Source organism: Gymnodraco acuticeps, unplaced genomic scaffold (assembly GCF_902827175.1).
Source record: "Gymnodraco acuticeps unplaced genomic scaffold, fGymAcu1.1, whole genome shotgun sequence".
Lineage (NCBI taxonomy): Eukaryota > Metazoa > Chordata > Actinopteri > Perciformes > Bathydraconidae > Gymnodraco > Gymnodraco acuticeps.
In genome coordinates, this window is record NW_022989815.1 from 102,948 (window position 1) to 121,220 (window position 18,273).

Genomic DNA, 18,273 nt, shown 5'->3' on the forward strand with positions numbered 1-18,273 from the left:
CTTGTGGCTTAGGAGATGAGTGGAAGACGAAGTTGGTGTCTGTATGCACACACGGAGCTGCAGTGAATGTCGGAGTTTACAACGGGGTAGTCCCCAAACTGCGTAAACTGGTGGCGATTGGGGATTCCCTTGTGCATATTCTTTGTACCGCCCACACCCTCGAGAACTGCGCCAAGTCAGCTGATCGCATGGTTCCATACTGTGAGACATTTAATAGCTCCGTTGTCAAGCTGCTACGCTTTTATTTACAGAAAGGGGGCGCCAAAAGAACAGAACAACTTAAGATGATATGTGATGAGAATGGCATTGCCTTTGTAAAACTAGGAAAGTTTCACAACATTAGATGGTGTGCATGGAGACAAGAGACTCTTTTGAAAATATGGAGGCTATTACCTGCCATTCAATCTCAAGTGGCTACAAGTGATGACAGTGACCTAAAACATGTCTGCACAGAGCGTTTTAAGTGTTTCTTAGCCAACATGCTTGACACTGGAAACATTTTACAGTTCACCTCCCTCAAGTTCCAGCAAGAGAATTTGACTATTGGTGAATGCAAGGATGAGCTCATGGCAGCTATCGGACAGCTGACACTTCTGCTTGACAGTGAAGGCAAGTACAGGAAAGAGACTGTTTCAAATGCTGATTCTGACAGGGACAAGGTTGATGTATTGAGAGGTCTAATTCAGGAGTTTGAAAGCAGATATGAATCCCTCAAGTCATGTGATCCATTTTTAATGTTTGATCCTTCAACTTGGCCTAAAGAAAAAAAAGATCTCCACAGTTTTGGCAACACAACACTGACTGACATTCTTCAGAAATATGAGGCCATCCTGTCTATCGACAGAGACTCCACTGTAAGAGAATGGATGCTTTTAAAGCAAGCAGGAAAACGTTTGGCAGCGTTCTCTGTGTATGACTTGGTCAACATAGTGAAGACAAGCAATCCAGAAAGATACTCCAACATTCAGAAAGTCCTGCTGTTGTCCCTTACACTGCCCTTGAGCAGTGCTTCATGTGAGAGGGGATTTTCACATCTTAATATAATAAAAAGCAAGTTCAGATCCTGCCTGTCAGACTCGCGCCTCTCATCCCTGATGCACATCCATTTGTCTAAGATGACAACAGAGACTTTCGACCCAAACCCAGCTGTTGACTTGTGGATGCAAGCAGCTAATCGCAGACTCAACCAGAGAGAAAGTAGTAGGCCTACATCATCAGCTACCATGTCTGACAGAGAGCAAGACAGTGAGGAGAACAGTCAGGAGGGTAGTGATGACAGCTTGTAGGATTACTGGTCGTGCTAATGTTGTCTTGTGTTCACCTCTGCATGTGTGTTCTGTGTTCACCTCTGCACGTGTGTTCTGTGTTCACCTCTGCATGTGTGTTCAGTGCCGTGTGTCTGGCAAATAAAGTCAAGACCCCCTCAAAAGTTACGGTTTATTTCATTTTAAGGATGAGCACCAAGCAACATCTCCAGGTGCTCCTTTGAGTAACAGGGCAAAAAAGTTATGTGCACCCCTGCATATAACCCTTTCAGAAGTTAAGTTATAGTCATTTGTTTTGGGCATAGCATTTTCGAGCCTGAAACCTTAAAAACAGGCTCAGGGTTTAAGAGGTTAACTCATTCTGGGTTATTTATATGGTATTGGGTTATTTTTGTACCCAACATGTATATTATTTATTTACCCAATACCTTAAGCACTTTGAGCTGCATTCATGTCATGAGAGGTGCTATTAAATAAAGTGTATTCTTATTATTGCCCCTTTGGACACTACTTTCAAGTCTGACATTTACCTAGACCACCAACATAAACATGCACAACACATGTACCAAAACACACGTTCAGTAGTGTTTTTAATTTATTAGGATCCCTATTAGCTGCAGAATATGCTACAGCCATTATACTGGGGTGCAACACATGTTTTATAAATACTTAAGATCTAAATTTGACTCTGCTGGTAATTTAGTTTTTCTGTGTTTGCAGTCCTACCAGTGAGACAAAATTATCGCAATTAACGATGTCCCGGGGACCATAAAAATTCCTACTGGGACAAAAATCTATTTTGTCTGGGACTATTTCGGGACAGTGAAAAGAAAATTAAAAGTAAACTTCAAAATGAGTGTTATTTGCAAAGTAATTGGGCTGTCAAATCATAGAATGCATTCTACGCCATCCACTCTGCTGCTGACTGCTGCTAGACTCGCGCCAATGCAACGGTCACGACAGTTAAAAAAAGAAGAAAGAAATGCTGAGGTGGTTGAATAAACAGCCCCCTGATGCAAGCCCCAATTCTGCCGACTCCCGAAACGAAAACATCCCAAGTCCTGGTCATGATGCATCGTCTTCCACTGTGGTAAGTTAGTTGTCTTAAGTGTCAATGTTAGCTAGCGCTAACTAACGCTAGCAACTGAAGTGTGCCTTACAATGCATACAAATGTCCTAAAATGCAGTGTCATGTTCTTTTGAAGTTTGTGAAAATTATGTGAAATACAGTTGATCAGAATAAGAGGTGTAGCCTATCATTTTTGTATTTTCTTTGTCAGCCAGTCAGTGACCAGGCTAGAATCTTTAGCTGCAAAAACGTAAGGCATTTAGCTAATCATTTAGCTTTTCATCTTTTTTTAGTGTTTTAGTTTTTTTTGGTCAAGAACGTCAGTCAGATTGGGTGACGATTAGAAAGGGGGTCGCAAGGTAATTTTAGTTTGTCAATCAACTCTGGTATGAGAATAATGTGTCATGTTAAGAGAGTAATGTTCCAGTTGTTTTTGTGCCTTGGGGTTGAATGAGTGAGAGCAAGATGATTGACATTCATGAATGAAGATAGAAGATCAATTTATATTCCTATAGTACTACTGACTTGTGAGGATAACTTGTAATTAGAACTGAAAACAGATACATTTATTAAACTGTATTATGGAACTTCTGTTTTTTTATTATCATTCATACTACTTTTATTGCCAGATAGAGGGTTCCGATCATAAAACACAGAGACCATACAGCCATACCATATTGAATTGAAAAATACAAATCAGAATTCTTCAATGTTGACATGACAATGATAAATTAGTCTGGATATTGAGAAACAATAGAAAAACATGTCTTAAAACAACTCTCTTCCCTTCTACTCTAGGAGAGGCAACAGATCAGACTAATATTCATATGTTTAAAAGAATAAGTATTTTAAACTTACATGGTGGACCAGAGTCTATGGTGTGATGATTAAGTGACAAAAAAGTATCAAATTATATGTATTCTGCATAATTGGGGGGGCGACGATACTAGGGGTGTAACGGTACACGTACCCGTACCGAAATTATTCGGTACGGGCCCTTCGGTTCGGTACACGTGTGTACCGAAGTGTACCGAACGAATATAACGTTAAACGTAAAAAAATTGAGAACGTGAACAACTTCTTGGAAGTAATCTCAGGTGCTGCGTCGCAGCATTCAGAGTAATTTGCTCACATTGGGTTCAACGCGTCATAGAGCGAGCAAGTCATTTCATTGGACGAGAGGCATACTATGAGAGCTGGTCAGAGGGATGCGTTCAAATTTAGTCAGTAATTTGAGGAACTGTCGAAAATTAATGGCGAACGCAGATAAAGTTGAGCTCGAAAATCCTCCAGCATCATTGAAGTCTCCGGTTTGGGAACATTTTGGTTTCGCAGTTACGTTCAAGGATGACGGACAAAGACAGGTGGACCGAACCAAAGCTGTTTGTCGGCATTGTTCAACTAAAATTGGTTACGTGGCTGGCAATACATCAAACTTGCACTCTTGAAAAGGCATCACCCGAACGTGAATATCACCGGTACCAAAAGAAAAATGACTGAAGTGCAAACCCAACTCCCGCTAGCATTTAAGCCTCCACCAATCGCAAAAAGTTCAGACCGAGCCAAAGCTATTACAAACGCCAAATATCCTTATGTTGCCATGTTAGCAAAGCGCTACCTGGCTGTTTCTGCTACCTCTGTCCCTAGAGAGGGTGTTCTCCACAGCAGGAGACATTGTTAGTGCCAGCAGATCTGCCCTTTCGGCAAGCAATAGGCGCATTCACACCGCGGTACTTTTCCCACAAAGGTTCATGCGATCTTAGTTCATGAGAACCTTTTTACCCCCTCGAAAGTCCCTGCTAGAGAGCAGGGACTTTCGAGTGGCTCTTTTGTGAGAAAAGAGCTATATTTCTGATTGGCTGGGCAGATTACAAACCACGCCCCGTAAAACTCCCAAAAAGTTTTGTGAAGCCGCCATTTTATTATCCTTGCATTAGCATTATTAGCATTAGCCCAGCGCAGAAACGCAGAGAGACTAATTTATGGCAACACAAAATAAAACATGGGAGTGGTGGAGATGAGGAGGTGTCGGCGTTCTGGCGATTTACTCGGAAGGCTTCAGTAGAAGCTGCTGGGAGTCCCAGCAGCTTCTACTGAAGCCAGTCCCCAACTCCGGGGACTTCCGGCCGGGGACTTTGGGCGGCAGTATACACCGTGAACTGGTTTGCGGCCTGCCAGTAAACCCAAAGCAGAAGAAGAAGAAGTGACGTCAGCGCCTTAATTTGCCTAATCCTCCCCCAGGGACTTATTCCGGTGTGAACGCGATCTGTACTTAGTTCATGAGAACTAAAGAGTTCTCATGAACTAAGTTCTCATGAACCTTTGTGGGAAAAGTACTGCGGTGTGAATGCGCCTAAGGTGGACAAGTTCATCTTTCTTTAAAAAAAACATGAAAATACAATGACAAGCAAGTCATAATGTCAAACTGGCTGCTTAGGTGCTAGTACAGTACAGTTCAAATACAGATGATTTCAGTTAATCGAAATGCTGCACCTTAATGTTTATTTTATTATATTTTGTATTTATTTGAGTGAATACATTATCCACAGTTTAATAATAATAAAAAAAAAATATATATATATGTTTTGTTTTGTGAAAAAAAATTCTGCTGTACCGAAAACGTACCGAACCGAACCGTGACCAAAAAACCGAGGTACGTACCGAACCGAAATGTTTGTGAACCGTTACACCCCTAGACGATACAAATAAAAATTTGGGACACTGCTGGTTATATCCGGGACAATACAAAGTAGAATTCGGGACAGTTGTGGGACACTGAGGAAAAAAGTTAATTTCGAGCCCTGGCTGCAGCTTTGATTCATGGGTTTCCCTCCTTGAAGGACGAGTCGGACTCAAGCAGTGGCTTCGTAAGTAATTAACATTTTATTGAGGAATTGATGCTAAAACAGTCAGTTGAACACAATACAACTCATCTCCCAGCACCAGAGTACTGGACTTCTGTGCTATTTGATGCCTGGTGTTGTCAGACAGACATACAGACAAACCCTGTTCTAGATGGCTCAGCCACATGTTGTCGCCACGCTATCAAAATGTGCCTCATCTCTATTCACCAAAGACTTTCATTTCTTGACAGGGATACTGGTTCACCCCAGGACAGAACCGCCGCCCAGCCACTGGATTCCTCGAAGAGAGGCTTCGGAACGTCAGAAAGAGGATGAGAAAACCGGCCAGGTCATAGAGCACGCAGCAGACACCACCACAAAGTAGTGAAGCTGGCACTCGTAGGACATTCATACCAGTTAATCGTTGGAACTGAATAATTTGTTTAAGCAATACAGACATATAATTTTGAGATTGTTAATATCCTAATGTGTACTTTTATAGAATGTACCATATCGGAAGAAAGAGCCATACAGTGTAAAGAATGGCTGAAACACAATTCGCAGCCCCTAAACCAGGTGGAGCAATACATGCAGGATACAGCAGTGTACAGGTCAGTAGGAATGCACTGAGGACACTAGCTGCAGCACTCATTCAATGTCATTTTGCCTATGCATGCACCTCATGGTACTGTAGCACATCAAGTCATTCAAATCTGAACTACAGACTTCTCAAAACAAACTACTACTAGACCTCTCATTTGACTATTATGCTACCAAAATGTGGAACACCCTACCACCAGCCATCAAGAAAGTGCAACTCCTTACCCTCCAAAACTGCCATACAAGAGCACCTGTCTGCAACTGCTGCCATAAAAGAGCACCTGTCTGCAACTGCTGCCATAAAAGAGCACCTGTCTGCAACTGTCCTCAGGGCTTTTTGTGTTATCCTTTTAACATTCTTGTACTGCTGTACTTTCTGCAAACTATCAAACAGGGCCAAGTCTTTTAGGGAAAATGGGTGGGACATTCAGGGGATCCGCCAAGAGTTCCCACATCTATTCACTCCAGGCATGGTAAGTTAGGAAGGAGTATATGTTTACATATGATGTGGATGCATTGTTTATAACAATCTTTTATCAGTATGTCAGCTGCCACATTGAATTTTCTTTTTTTCATTTAGATTGCACAGGACTTTCAGATCCTACATGGAGAGGCTGCGCCTAAGCTCTTCGAAACCTGGCTACCTTTGTTTAAAGACAAGATCCTGCACCTGGCGAGACGGGAAGGGAAACTTATCTCGTCGCTTGATGGATTAACACCCGGTAATACATTGTTATATTGTACAGCAGACTTTATTTTGCTACTAAATGACCAATTCACAGATATGCCATGCCACATATTGATACCTATAAAATTGTCTTCCTACAGATTGTTTGGGGGAACTTGCTCTGAGCCAGTTACCAACACTGCTTCCACCAACTGTCTACAGGGTTGGCCGAAAAGTGTTCCGGTACACTATCGAGGAGTCTAAGTTGGCCTTCATCGATCATAAGCCTGTAAGTCCCTCTGCATATCTAAAGGGAAATGTTATTCTTTTAATCACTTGAACCCAGCATCCATATTCTTGGGGGTGTGGCGGGGACATTAGCCAAAAATGGCAGCTAGATTGGCTATTTTTGGCGAAGATGGAAAACAGTGGTCTAAAGTACAGAGCCAACCCAGGTCCAGTTTAAGTGGTTAAGAATGTGCCTGACTGCCTGTTATTCCTGGGCTCAAGAATAATTCAGAACATTGTTTCTGAATATGCATTGTATCAGCCACTAACAAATCTTGCTTACTCTTTGCTTTTCCACAATCTTTTACTTTGTTTGATTTATCTTTTGTTCTTTATTTCTTTCTCAGGTTGGAACAAACTTGGTGGATACTCCATGAGGCGAAGGTGTCAAGACCTTACCCATATGTCCTGTCCCTGGGAAACGATATTTGGCACACCTCTCAGGCGTTCGTTATTCTTGATGGGGAGGCGTTGGAACAAAACACATTGCTTCAGGCAGTAGATGTCTGTTTCAAGGTATTCTATATATTTGACATCGACTACACAAAGCAGTGTGAAGCTGTATGGAAATTCCTCAAATGCAGTGTACGAAATCAAGGGAGGAGAGGAGTCAAAACCTGCTACGTCCTTGCATGCAGCAATACTTTCTTGCAAGTAGACTTGTGGTCTTGATCCTTTTCTTTTCTGCTGCTGGTCCTCCTGTTCTATTCTCTCTCTTCTGCTGCTTGGCTCAGAGTAGGGTTCTATCTGGTTAAATCAAATATTGCTGGATTTCTGAAGTGTGTTCATGTTCATAATACTATATTGTGGACTTGATCCTTTTCTTTCCTCTTTCTTCTGCTGCTCTTTGGCTCAGAGTAGAGTTATATTATATCTGGTCAAATCGAATGGTGTTGGATTTGTGAAGTGTGTGTGTGTGATGTTCAAAATACTACCTCATGCTCAAAGTATTTTATAACCAAGTTGTGTGCTGAGTTAAAAGAGCTAAATGGTGGAAGCATAAATTGTTAAAATGTTTATTTGCACATCTTAGTTTCCTGTAGTTCGGATCACCTAAAGGAGCAGTACATTTTTGTGATCATGTTGGAGGATTTTCTTTGTAACGTTTACATAGCCAGTATATGAACCAGTAATTTGCTATGCTGGCTGGCATATTTGCTGTTTTTCATCATGGTTGGTGACAAATTTGTCTGACACAAACATGCCCTTTAGATGCTGCTTTGGTTAGGGCGAGTACTAGATGCACATTTTTATTAATTGCCGATGTAAGGAAACAAAGGGAATCTGTGGTGTGGGTGGGATACCCTTATTGGGAATATCAAGCCTTTTTGGGAGTACCCGATTCTACAAATGTCTTTTAAATCTAACAGTTTTCTGAAAAAACTCATCTTGCTACCAGAAGCAAAGATTTTGAGATTTAGAAATGGCAGATCTACAAGTTCATAGCGTGGCACAAAGTGACGTGCTATGAACTTGTAGATCTGCTAGGATGCTGTTAGGATGTGTTTGTTCTAATGAATTTACCCAGGGCTGTAATTAATTTGACCCAGCATTTGGATTAAATGTATAACCCATCTCCTGGGTTAAAATACACAACCCAGTGTTCCCCACAGATATGAAATATACTTGGGCGGGTGGTGGCAAGGAGGGGGGGGCGGGGGGTTGCGCGAAAAAAAAAGAAGTTTTAACAACATTATTTATTGACTTTTCATTCCGGTATAATCATTTTGCGCAAAGATGGCACTGTTTGTCAGAGCACTTCATCCTTCTGGGATTTCATGAAGAACAGCTCCAACGCCTGTGTGTATGGGAATGCCTCTGGTGCTGGTCCATTAACTGCCAGTGTTTCCCACAGATCTGAAATATACTTTGGGGGGTGGTGGTAGCGGGGGGGGTTGAGGTGACGTGCAACAACATTAACCTTTCTGTTGGTCGCTTGTTAGCAGACCCTTCACGCGATGGCAGAGCGAACAGGTACAGGTACAGGCAGGGTCCATAATGATAGCCCTATAGTTTAAATCTACTACCCACACATGAACATATGGAAATGGGTTACTATTTTAAAAAATTAATGTATTTATTAATGTATTTAGGAACCTATCCATGTGATTTTTAGTGGGGGTCGACCTCAAATCCTCTAGGGGGGTCCAGGGGCATGCCCCCCCGGTAAGATTTTATTTTTTATTTTGGAGTTAAATGCATCAATCTGGTGCATTTTGAGGGGAAAATAAAGAGACTAGATCTATGGAAACACCTATATTAAACAGAACTGTATACATTTCAATAATCATAAAATCAAGGCCATAACCAACAACATCCCATTTCCAATATGAAAAAAACACTGAAACTTATTAATTTATAGTTGGGAGTGTGTCTGTGCTCCTGAATCAGCCTCTCCTGTCTCCCTCCTCTCCCCCCTCCTCTTTGAGGCAGCAGCAAAGACTAGTTTTCTCTCAACAAGTTTTAAAAGTGTATCTTACCTTTTTTCACCTAGTTAACTTTTTATTTATTTATTCATGCATATTTTACTAATCACATTACATTTCATTTAGCTGACGCTTTTATCCAAAGCGACTTATAATGACCGATTACAGGGACATTCTCCCTGGAGTAACTAAGGGCTAAGTGCCTTACTCAAGGGCACACTAGTGGTGGTGTTCCTGGCGGGATTTGAACTCACAGCCTTCCGATCTTCAGCCCACCTCACTCCATTAGACCAATCACTACCCTCTCAAATGGAAATATGTGTTTACATAAATGGTGACCACACCGTTTGAGACCCACTGAGAACTTAGACTAAGTTAACTATCTAAACACTCAGAGAGTCCTTTACCTCACCTGAGCTGAGGTTATCCCGAGCTTGAATGACACACAGAGACCAATCAAGGGCTTTGATTTATGATCTGTATGACAGTGGCCATGTCGGCAGGCCACATCATGTGGACAGCCACTTAACAGGCCAGAAGGAGGCGAGATCAGAGCAAGGGAGCGAGGGATCATTGTCTACAAATTAATCGATCGCAGATGGCGTCGTGGTCACGGAGGAATAAAAAAAAAAAAAACATTAAAAATTTTTTTTATAAATAAATAACTAAATGGGTCGCGAAATATACTTGGGCGGCCGTTAATATACCTGGGCGGCCCGCCCAGGTATAGTCTATGTGTGGGAAACCCTGACAACCCATTTCGTTGGGTCAAATTAACTACTGCTGGGTTGGTCCAATATTGATCCTGGTGTTGGGTTAAAAAAACGACCCAAATGGGGTTGTTTTTAACCCAGCATTTTTTAGTGTGCAAGCTCTGATTCAAGCCCTGTCAGCGAGTCAGCTGAACATTTTTAGAGTGGCCTTTTATTGTGGCCAGCCTAAGGCACACCTGTGCAATAATCATGCTGTCTAATCAGCATCTTGATATGCCACACCTGTGAGGAGGGATGGATTATCTCGGCAAAGGAGAAGTGCTCACTATCACAGATTTTTTCAGATTTGTGAACAATATTTGAGATAAATGGTTATTTTGTGTATATAGAAAATGTTTTAGATCTTTGAGTTCATCTCATGAAAAATGGGAGCAAAAACAAAAGTGAAGCATTTATATTTTTGTTCAGTGTATATCATTTATATAATTGAATATTATTTCACATTTCATTTGCAATGTTGAATGTTCAATAAAAAACTTTTGTTTGAAAGGATGTACTTCCATTATTATTATATATTATCATTATGTCAGTGGTCTAAAATGGTCTTACAACGGTGCCGACAATATTATTGTTTATAGCAATCATTTCCGGGAACATTTGTCGTCCAAAAAAATTATCGTGACAGGCCTATGTGGGAGTGAATATTAATAACACTATAACTGCACTCTTAAGTCTTTTAAATAGTAGTGCAGACTTTTTCAAATTTGGATTCCCAAAAAATGCCTTTCACTGACACGTCAACTTCAAACCTCTTACAGTTACATTGATTCTCAAAATGGGTTGCAGACTTTTAAGAATATTTTTTTCATTTTACAAGTTATCAGGGGAGAGCGCGAACGCAGTCCCCCACTACCACAAATTATGCAATCGAGATTCCCACATTTGAGGAATTCGCAGAGGTCAGCTCGACCGGTGTGCAATGGCCAAGCCTCGCCCTGGGTGAACCACCTTCTTGATCATGGTATCTCCCTTGCCAGGTAAGTATGAGTTGTACACATCGGAGACAGGCAGCTCATTCACACACATGATACACTGAATAAAGGTGCTGCAATTATAGAGACTACCAAAAACAAAGACATGTAAAAAAGGGGAGGATTATCTACGGGTAATTTAACACAAAATACTGTCTTTTGTGCGTAAGATGACAAAGATCTTTACATTTAACTTGGATATAACAGGGGTATATCCCATGATGCAATGCTGCATTTCAACATTGAAAGACAACTAAAAATCACTAGTTGTACCAATTTTACTCCAACAATTGAGAAACAATCAACCGGTAAGTTTAGATAAATTGAGAATATATAATACTGTATTGAAAAGTTGTTCTATTCACGTTTATAATTTAGAGAAAATGCAAAAATCACATGTCCCACATTTACAACCCCCACCCCCTCAACTCACATTTCAAAAACTTCCTCTTTCTTTGTTTGCTGCTGGTGGCGGGCAACTGACATTCCTGGTACTGCCATCTAGTGGTCTGGAGTGGTAACAATGATGGTTGTGCAAATATAAAGGAAAAGCAGCATCACAATCAGCAGCCTCCAAAATAAACATCTTTCTAAGAACAATAACTAAACATGAGCTGTTAATATATATCAGGGATGCAAACTCATCAGGTATGAAAAAGGTGACAAGGATCCGAGCCCCCCGACCCCACGGAATATTGGCTTCAAAATGAGGAATAACAAGATTTTAGCAGTCAGAACTAAAGCAGTTAATAATAACAGAAATCTAATATAAATATATAAAAACATTTATTGTCATGCCACTGTGCAAGGCTTAGTCTTTCTATCTTTATAGCCACTGGTGTAAAGTAACTAAGTTCATAAACTCAAGTACTATACTTGGGTACAATTTTGAGCTACTTGTACTTTATTTAAGTATTTCAATGTTTTGCTACTTTGTACTTCTACTCCTCTACAGATCAGAGGTACATGGTGTACTTCTACTCCACTACATGTATTTAATGCCTTTAGTTACTACAGATGTGGATGAATGATGTAAAATATAATCAAGTGTTAAATCAGACTTTAGTTCCACCTGGAGTAAATCCACAAGCTACCCTGCAGTATACAGTCATTCAAACCAGCTGCACCTTTACCAGCTTTGAGAACACTTTCATGATCAATAATTATAAAACATATCATATATATTATTCTGAAATGGACCAATCTGCACAAAGACTACTTTTACTGTCGCTACTTTCACTATATTTTGATGAGAATACTTTTCTACTTGAGGAACATTTTTGAATTAAGGACTTTTACTGTAACAGAGTATTCCTTCACTCTGGTACTTCTACTTTTACTAAGTACAAGATCTGAGTACTTCTACTTTTACTCAAGTACAAGACCTGAGTACTACTACTTTTACTCGAGTACAAGACCTGAGTACTTCTACTTTTACTAAGTACAAGATCTGAGTACTTCTACTTTTACTCAAGTACAAGACCTGAGTACTTCTACTTTTACTCAAGTACAAGACCTGAGTACTTCTACTTTTACTCGAGTACAAGATCTGAGTGCTTCTACTTTTACTCAAGTACAAGACCTGAGTACTTCTACTTTTACTCGAGTACAAGACCTGAGTACTTCTACTTTTACTAAGTACAAGATCTGAGTACTTTTACTCAAGTACAAGACCTGAGTACTTCTACTTTTACTCGAGTACAAGACCTGAGTACTTCTACTTTTACTCGAGTACAAGACCTGAGTACTTCTACTTTTACTCGAGTACAAGACCTGAGTACTTCTACTTTTACTCGAGTACAAGACCTGAGTACTTCTACTTTTACTCTAGCACAATATCTATACTTATACCACCTCCGTTTATAGCCTATGAAAAAAACTATTAGAAAACGAAGGCTAAAGCTAGCTCAACGATTCCTTAAATAATATTGCGACAGAAAAACGTTTCAGTGCACATCACGCTCTGCCGCTCCGACAGGGAGCTCTGCTCTGAACACCTGAACGGCCCGTTCTAACAGCTGTTCACCAACGGTCCAGTCTGTGCCACAGTGACTCCGGACCACACAGTTAATATTAACGAACGCACTCGTAGGTAATGTAGCTGCTGAAGCTAGACCCTCATCGCGGAGCAGCAGAGCCTTAGTATACATCCATGAGCAGAGCCGACAGGCAGGAAGACTCGAGCACACAGCTCGCGCTTCATTATAATATATAAAAAAAGAACACCATGCGTGTCATGATGGCACATAACAGCTCGCGGCCGCAGATTACTCCGGGTCCCAGACCCCCCCCATACCCCAAAAATATTTTTATTGCATATCTACATGAATCACACAAACGACCTATTTTGGATTCAAAACGGCGAATTTTGCCAAAAGGTAACAAGTTTGCATCCCTGTATATTAAATAATGATTAAATTACAAGTAGAGATGTCCCGATCCGATCACGTAATTTTCAAAAGATCGGAATCGGGAGAAAAAGATCGGGGATCGGGATTTTTTTTTTAAATTAATTATTTTAATTATTTTATTTAATGTTACAAAACAAAAATGACCATGTTCACATCTTAAAGTCATCCTGAGGCCTTAGTTTTGGTTTATAATTACACTACATCATGTATGTGTTGCTTCTTTTGGGCACTCTGTTGCCAGATTTGAGAGGAATAAGCAACCAAGACCTGGTTGCTTATTTCTCTCAAATCTGGCAACAGAGTGGGCATGGCGCAGTGTCTAATAGTAGCAGTAAGCTAACGAGAGGCTACGTTCAGCTGGTGACTCCGGTGTCGGGACAGAGAATATGTCAGGAGTTTGGAAGTATTATAAAATTGAAAGCGAAGGCAGTGTAACAGCCAGATGCAATGTTTGCAAGGCGGAGGTTCCGCATGGTGGAAAGAACAGAGCTACGTTCAACACGACCAATATAATACGCCACCTGAGAAACAAACACCACCAAGAACACGACGAGTACAAAGCGGCCACTCAGGTAACGGCACTGAAACAACCAACACTTTCAGAGACGTTTAAAAGGAAAGAGAAACTGCCCCAGAACAGTGAAAAGGCCAACAAAATAACAGCCAAGATAGCTGAATTCATCGCGTTGGATGACCAGCCGTTATCTGTGGTGGAGAAAGTGGGGTTTCGCCATCTCATGGAGCACTTGGAGCCACGTTATGAGTTGCCTTCTCGTCACTACTTTCAGGGTTCTTACACCTTTTCCAAAGTCAAATTCAAGCACTTTTCAAGCATTTTCAAGCATCTTACAGCTGTTGTAAATTACATATTTATATACACATACTCAAATGATTATTTCCCTACCTCACATTAAATCAGATGTTCTTTATGCTATAAACAACCAAATGTGTGTTTCGTGAAAGCATTCTACACGAGGATGACAAATTAAATATTAAATATTTTAATATTTAAAAATTAGTGATCTGTACGTAGACTAGGCTTCCCATATAACCTGTCTGAGCCAATATAAAACAATCAGCCAAATAACTTGTCAATACATTATTGATTACTATTTTTGAGGTACTTTTAGGTTGGCAGTGAACATAAGTCAGAGGTAAATGGTGTACTTTTGCTCCACTACATGTATTTAATACCTTTAGTTACTTCACAGATGTGGATGAATGATGTGAAATATAATCAAGTGTTAAATCAGACTTTAGTTCCACCTGGAGTAAATCCACAAGCTACCCTGCAGTATACAAAGTCATTCAAACCAGCTGCACCTTCACCAGCTTTGAGAACACTTTCATGATCAATCATTATAAAACATATCATATATATTATTCTGGAATGGACCAATCTGCACAACGACTACTTTTACTGTCGCTACTTTCACTATATTTTGATGATAATACTTTATACTTAGCAGAAATGCTGAAGGCTCTGAGTGTTGAGGGACTGTCATGGTTGACACGTCTCATCAACGTTGCGTGGAAGTCGGAAACAGTACCGAAGGAGTGGCAGACCGGGGTGGTGGTTCCCCTTTTTAAAAAGGGGGATCAGAGGGTGTGTGCCAATTACAGAGGCATCACACTACTCAGCCTCCCCGGGAAAGTTTACTCTAAGGTACTCGAAAGGAGGGTCAGGCCGATTGTCGAACCTCAGATTGAGGAGGAACAATGCGGATTCCGTCCTGGTTGTGGAACGACGGATCAGCTTTTTACTCTCGCGAGGATCCTGGAGGGGGCCTGGGAGTACGCTTATCCGGTCTTCATGTGTTTTGTAGACTTGGAGAAGGCGTATGACCGAGTTCCCAGGGAGTTACTGTGGGAGGTGCTGCGGGAGTATGGGTTGAGGGGGTCTCTACTCAGGGCCATCCAATCTCTGTACTCCCAAAGCGAGAGCTGTGTCCGGGTCCTTGGCAGTAAGTCGGACCCATTTCCGGTGAGGATTGGCCTCCGCCAGGGCTGCGCTGTCACCAATCCTGTTTGTAATATACATGGATCAGATTTCGAGGCGTAGTCGTGGGGGAGGGGGTCTGCAGTTCGGTGGACTAAGGATTGCACCACTGCTTTTTGCAGATGATGTGGTTCTAATGGCTTCATCGGTCTGCGACCTTCAGCACTCACTGGATCGGTTCGCAACCGAGTGTGAAGCGGCTGGGATGAGGATCAGCACCTCCAAATCTGAGGCCATGGTTCTCAGCAGGAAACCGATGGACTGTCCACTCCAAGTAGGGAATGAGTCCTTACCCCAAGTGAAGGAGTTCAAGTATCTCGGGGTCTTGTTCTCGAGTGAGGGAACAATGGAGCGTGAGATGGGCCGGAGAATCGTAGCGGTACTGCAGTCGCTTTACCGCACCGTTGTGACGAAAAGGGAGCTCAGCCAGAAGGCAAAGCTCTCTGTCTACCGGGCCATTTTCGTTCCTACCTTCACCTATGGTCATGAAGGATGGGTCATGACCGAAAGAACGAGACCGCGGATACAAGCGGCCGAGATGGGTTTTCTCCGCAGGGTGGCTGGTGTCTCCCTTAGGGATAAGGTGAGAAGTTCGGTCATCCGGGAGGGACTCGGAGTTGAGCCGCTCCTCCTTCGCGTCGAAAGGAGACAGTTGAGGTGGGTCGGGCACCTAGTTAGGATGCCACCTGGGTGCCTCCCTAGGGAGGTGTTTCAGGCACGTCAAGCTGGGAAGAGACCAAGGGGTAGACCTAGGACCAGGTGGAGGGATTATATCTCTTCGCTGGCCTGGGAGCGCCTTGGGCCCCAGTCAGAGCTGGTTGATGTCGCCAGGGAAAAGAAAGTTTGGGGCTCTCTGCTGGAACTGCTACCCCCCGCGACCCCACCACGGATAAGCGGGAGAAGTTGGATGGATGGATACTTTATACTGTTACTTGAGGAACATTTTGAATGCAGGACTTTTACTGTAACAGAGTATTCCTACACTCTGGTACTTCTACTTTTACTCAAGTACAATATCTGAGTACTTATTCCACCTCTGGTAGCGTATTAGCATGAATTGTAGCCACAAAATCACGCAGAGCTGCATAAAAATAGACTCACAATGGTAACAAGTGGAAAATAATATTTACAAATGTGTACAATGATTTTTAGGTAATTTTGACTACTCAAGACACCTGACTTATACATCTTCAAAGGAAGACTGTGTTCATTCTACAATTACATGGGATTAAAGCTAAATGTAGTTTTACTTGTATAATACTTCAATTTTATATAAAAGACAAGTTTGTTTTCATCTGTTTTCAAATAAACAAAGTATTGGCTTTCAGAATATTAAACTCGTTCGGCAAATTCAGATGATAAATACAACTTTGAAGCTTGTAACGGTATAATTACAAGCAGAGAACGGAGTAATTTAACGTCACAGCAGGCATAGCAACAGCCGGTGTTTCTTGTAAGTGTTTCCCCGGTACACAAACGCAAAAATACACAAACACACTCGCGAGCTTCCCCCAGACCAGTAATACAAACGAAAATGTGTCTTCGGGTCAATGCGACTGATTTCGATAGAGCAAGTCACATTTGGTTTAGGCACGAAATATACTACCAGTAGAAATACATTGCTTTCAAAATCACTGTCGAATCAATAGATTATATTTCGTGACTATAACACGAAATGCCGTGAGTGCTTCATTCTTTGAACACCACACGATGGCGACTGTAACACACATAACATAGGTACGCTCATCTGAAATGATTGTCCCCTGCAATTATTATTATCCCTCAATCGAGTTCGCTATTCAGCTAGCTAACGTTAGCTTAAACAAACGTAACATGCAACGTTAGCCTAATCTAAAATTCTCTACTACGGCGTACCTTTCATGTGGCTCGTCAGCGCAGACTCTCACATCATTATTTTTGCAAACTTTGCAGGAGGCTACTCGTGGGCTTGACCCTCGTCTTAGCCATGTATTTGTCTTCTGCTAGCCAACGCTTGTTGAAACGGCAACCTCCTGGCACACAGTCATCTATCACTCTCATCAGAATGCCCAGGTCACACGTAACAAAAACACTTGCAGGTCGCGCGCATCTCGCGGGAAGGCCGCAGCGGAGCTGTTTTATGTAAAAGCGAAGCAATTATTTTTCTTTTAATCTAAAAAGCGAACTATTCAGTCAGACAGCAATTTATTGTAAAAGTAAAGCATTTACATTTTCAAGCACTTTATCTCAATTTCAAGCACCATTCCCAAAATTCAAGCACTTTCCCAACCTTGAAAACACCACGTCAAATTTCAAGCATTTTCAAGGATTTCAAGCACCCGTACGAACCCTGTACTTTACAGAGAAAGCTCTGTCTGCCCTTCACAACAAGCTTCGTGGTCACCTGCAAGCCCTGTTAACAGACGTGCCTGCTTTCGGATTTACCACAGACATATGGAGTTCTTCTGTGTGTCCAATGTCACTCCTTAGCTTCACTGCACAGTGGATCGACTCCCAGTTTAATTTGCAACATGCGACCTTGCAAGCTCAGAACTTTCGCGGATCTCACACAGCAGATCGTGTGAGAGAGGTGATCGAGGGGATGCTTAACAGTTGGGGAATAGATAAGCCACGTGTCCATGTCATTTTGCGGGACAACGCGCGAAATATGGTGAAAGCCATGGATGATTTGGAAGTAACGAGTGTGGGCTGTGTCGTACACACGCTCCAACTTGCTGTGCATGAGGGTCTGCTGTCTCAGCGCAGCGTCATAGACGCACTGGCCACCGCGAGGAAAATTGTTGGACATTTCAAACATTCCCCGTTGGCCTATTCCCGGCTGGAAGATATCCAGAAGGATCTGAAGATGGACATCAAGCGTCTACAGCAGGACGTGCAAGTGAGATGGAACAGCAGCCTCTACATGCTGCAGAGCATCCTGGAGCAAAAGCGGGCTCTCTCTGTGTATGCAGCTGACTACAG

The 18,273-nt window shown here is 41.9% G+C and overlaps 2 protein-coding genes and 1 non-coding gene across 3 annotated transcripts in view; 1 reads left to right on the forward strand and 2 right to left on the reverse strand.

Moving 5' to 3' along the window:
* LOC117555841 overlaps positions 1-11,523 on the reverse strand; it is a 76,326-nt gene extending 64,803 nt beyond the window's left edge. The window contains exons 1-2 of the transcript XR_004570453.1: positions 11,347-11,523; positions 7,759-7,760 (exon numbers count right to left, since the gene is read on the reverse strand). The gene's annotated coding sequence lies outside the window, so the exon portion shown is untranslated. The remainder of the gene's footprint in view (positions 1-7,758; positions 7,761-11,346) is intronic.
* LOC117555811 lies at positions 480-7,109 on the forward strand. The gene is made up of 6 exons (XM_034230796.1): positions 480-609; positions 5,429-5,558; positions 6,172-6,250; positions 6,358-6,499; positions 6,606-6,733; positions 7,080-7,109. The coding sequence occupies exons 1-6, from the start codon at positions 480-482 to the stop codon at positions 7,107-7,109; spliced, it is 639 nt and encodes a 212-aa protein (XP_034086687.1).
* On the reverse strand, positions 10,753-10,916 carry LOC117556416. The gene has a single exon (XR_004570553.1). It is a non-coding gene; the product is annotated as a U1 spliceosomal RNA (small nuclear RNA).
* Positions 11,524-18,273: the final 6,750 nt, after the last annotated feature.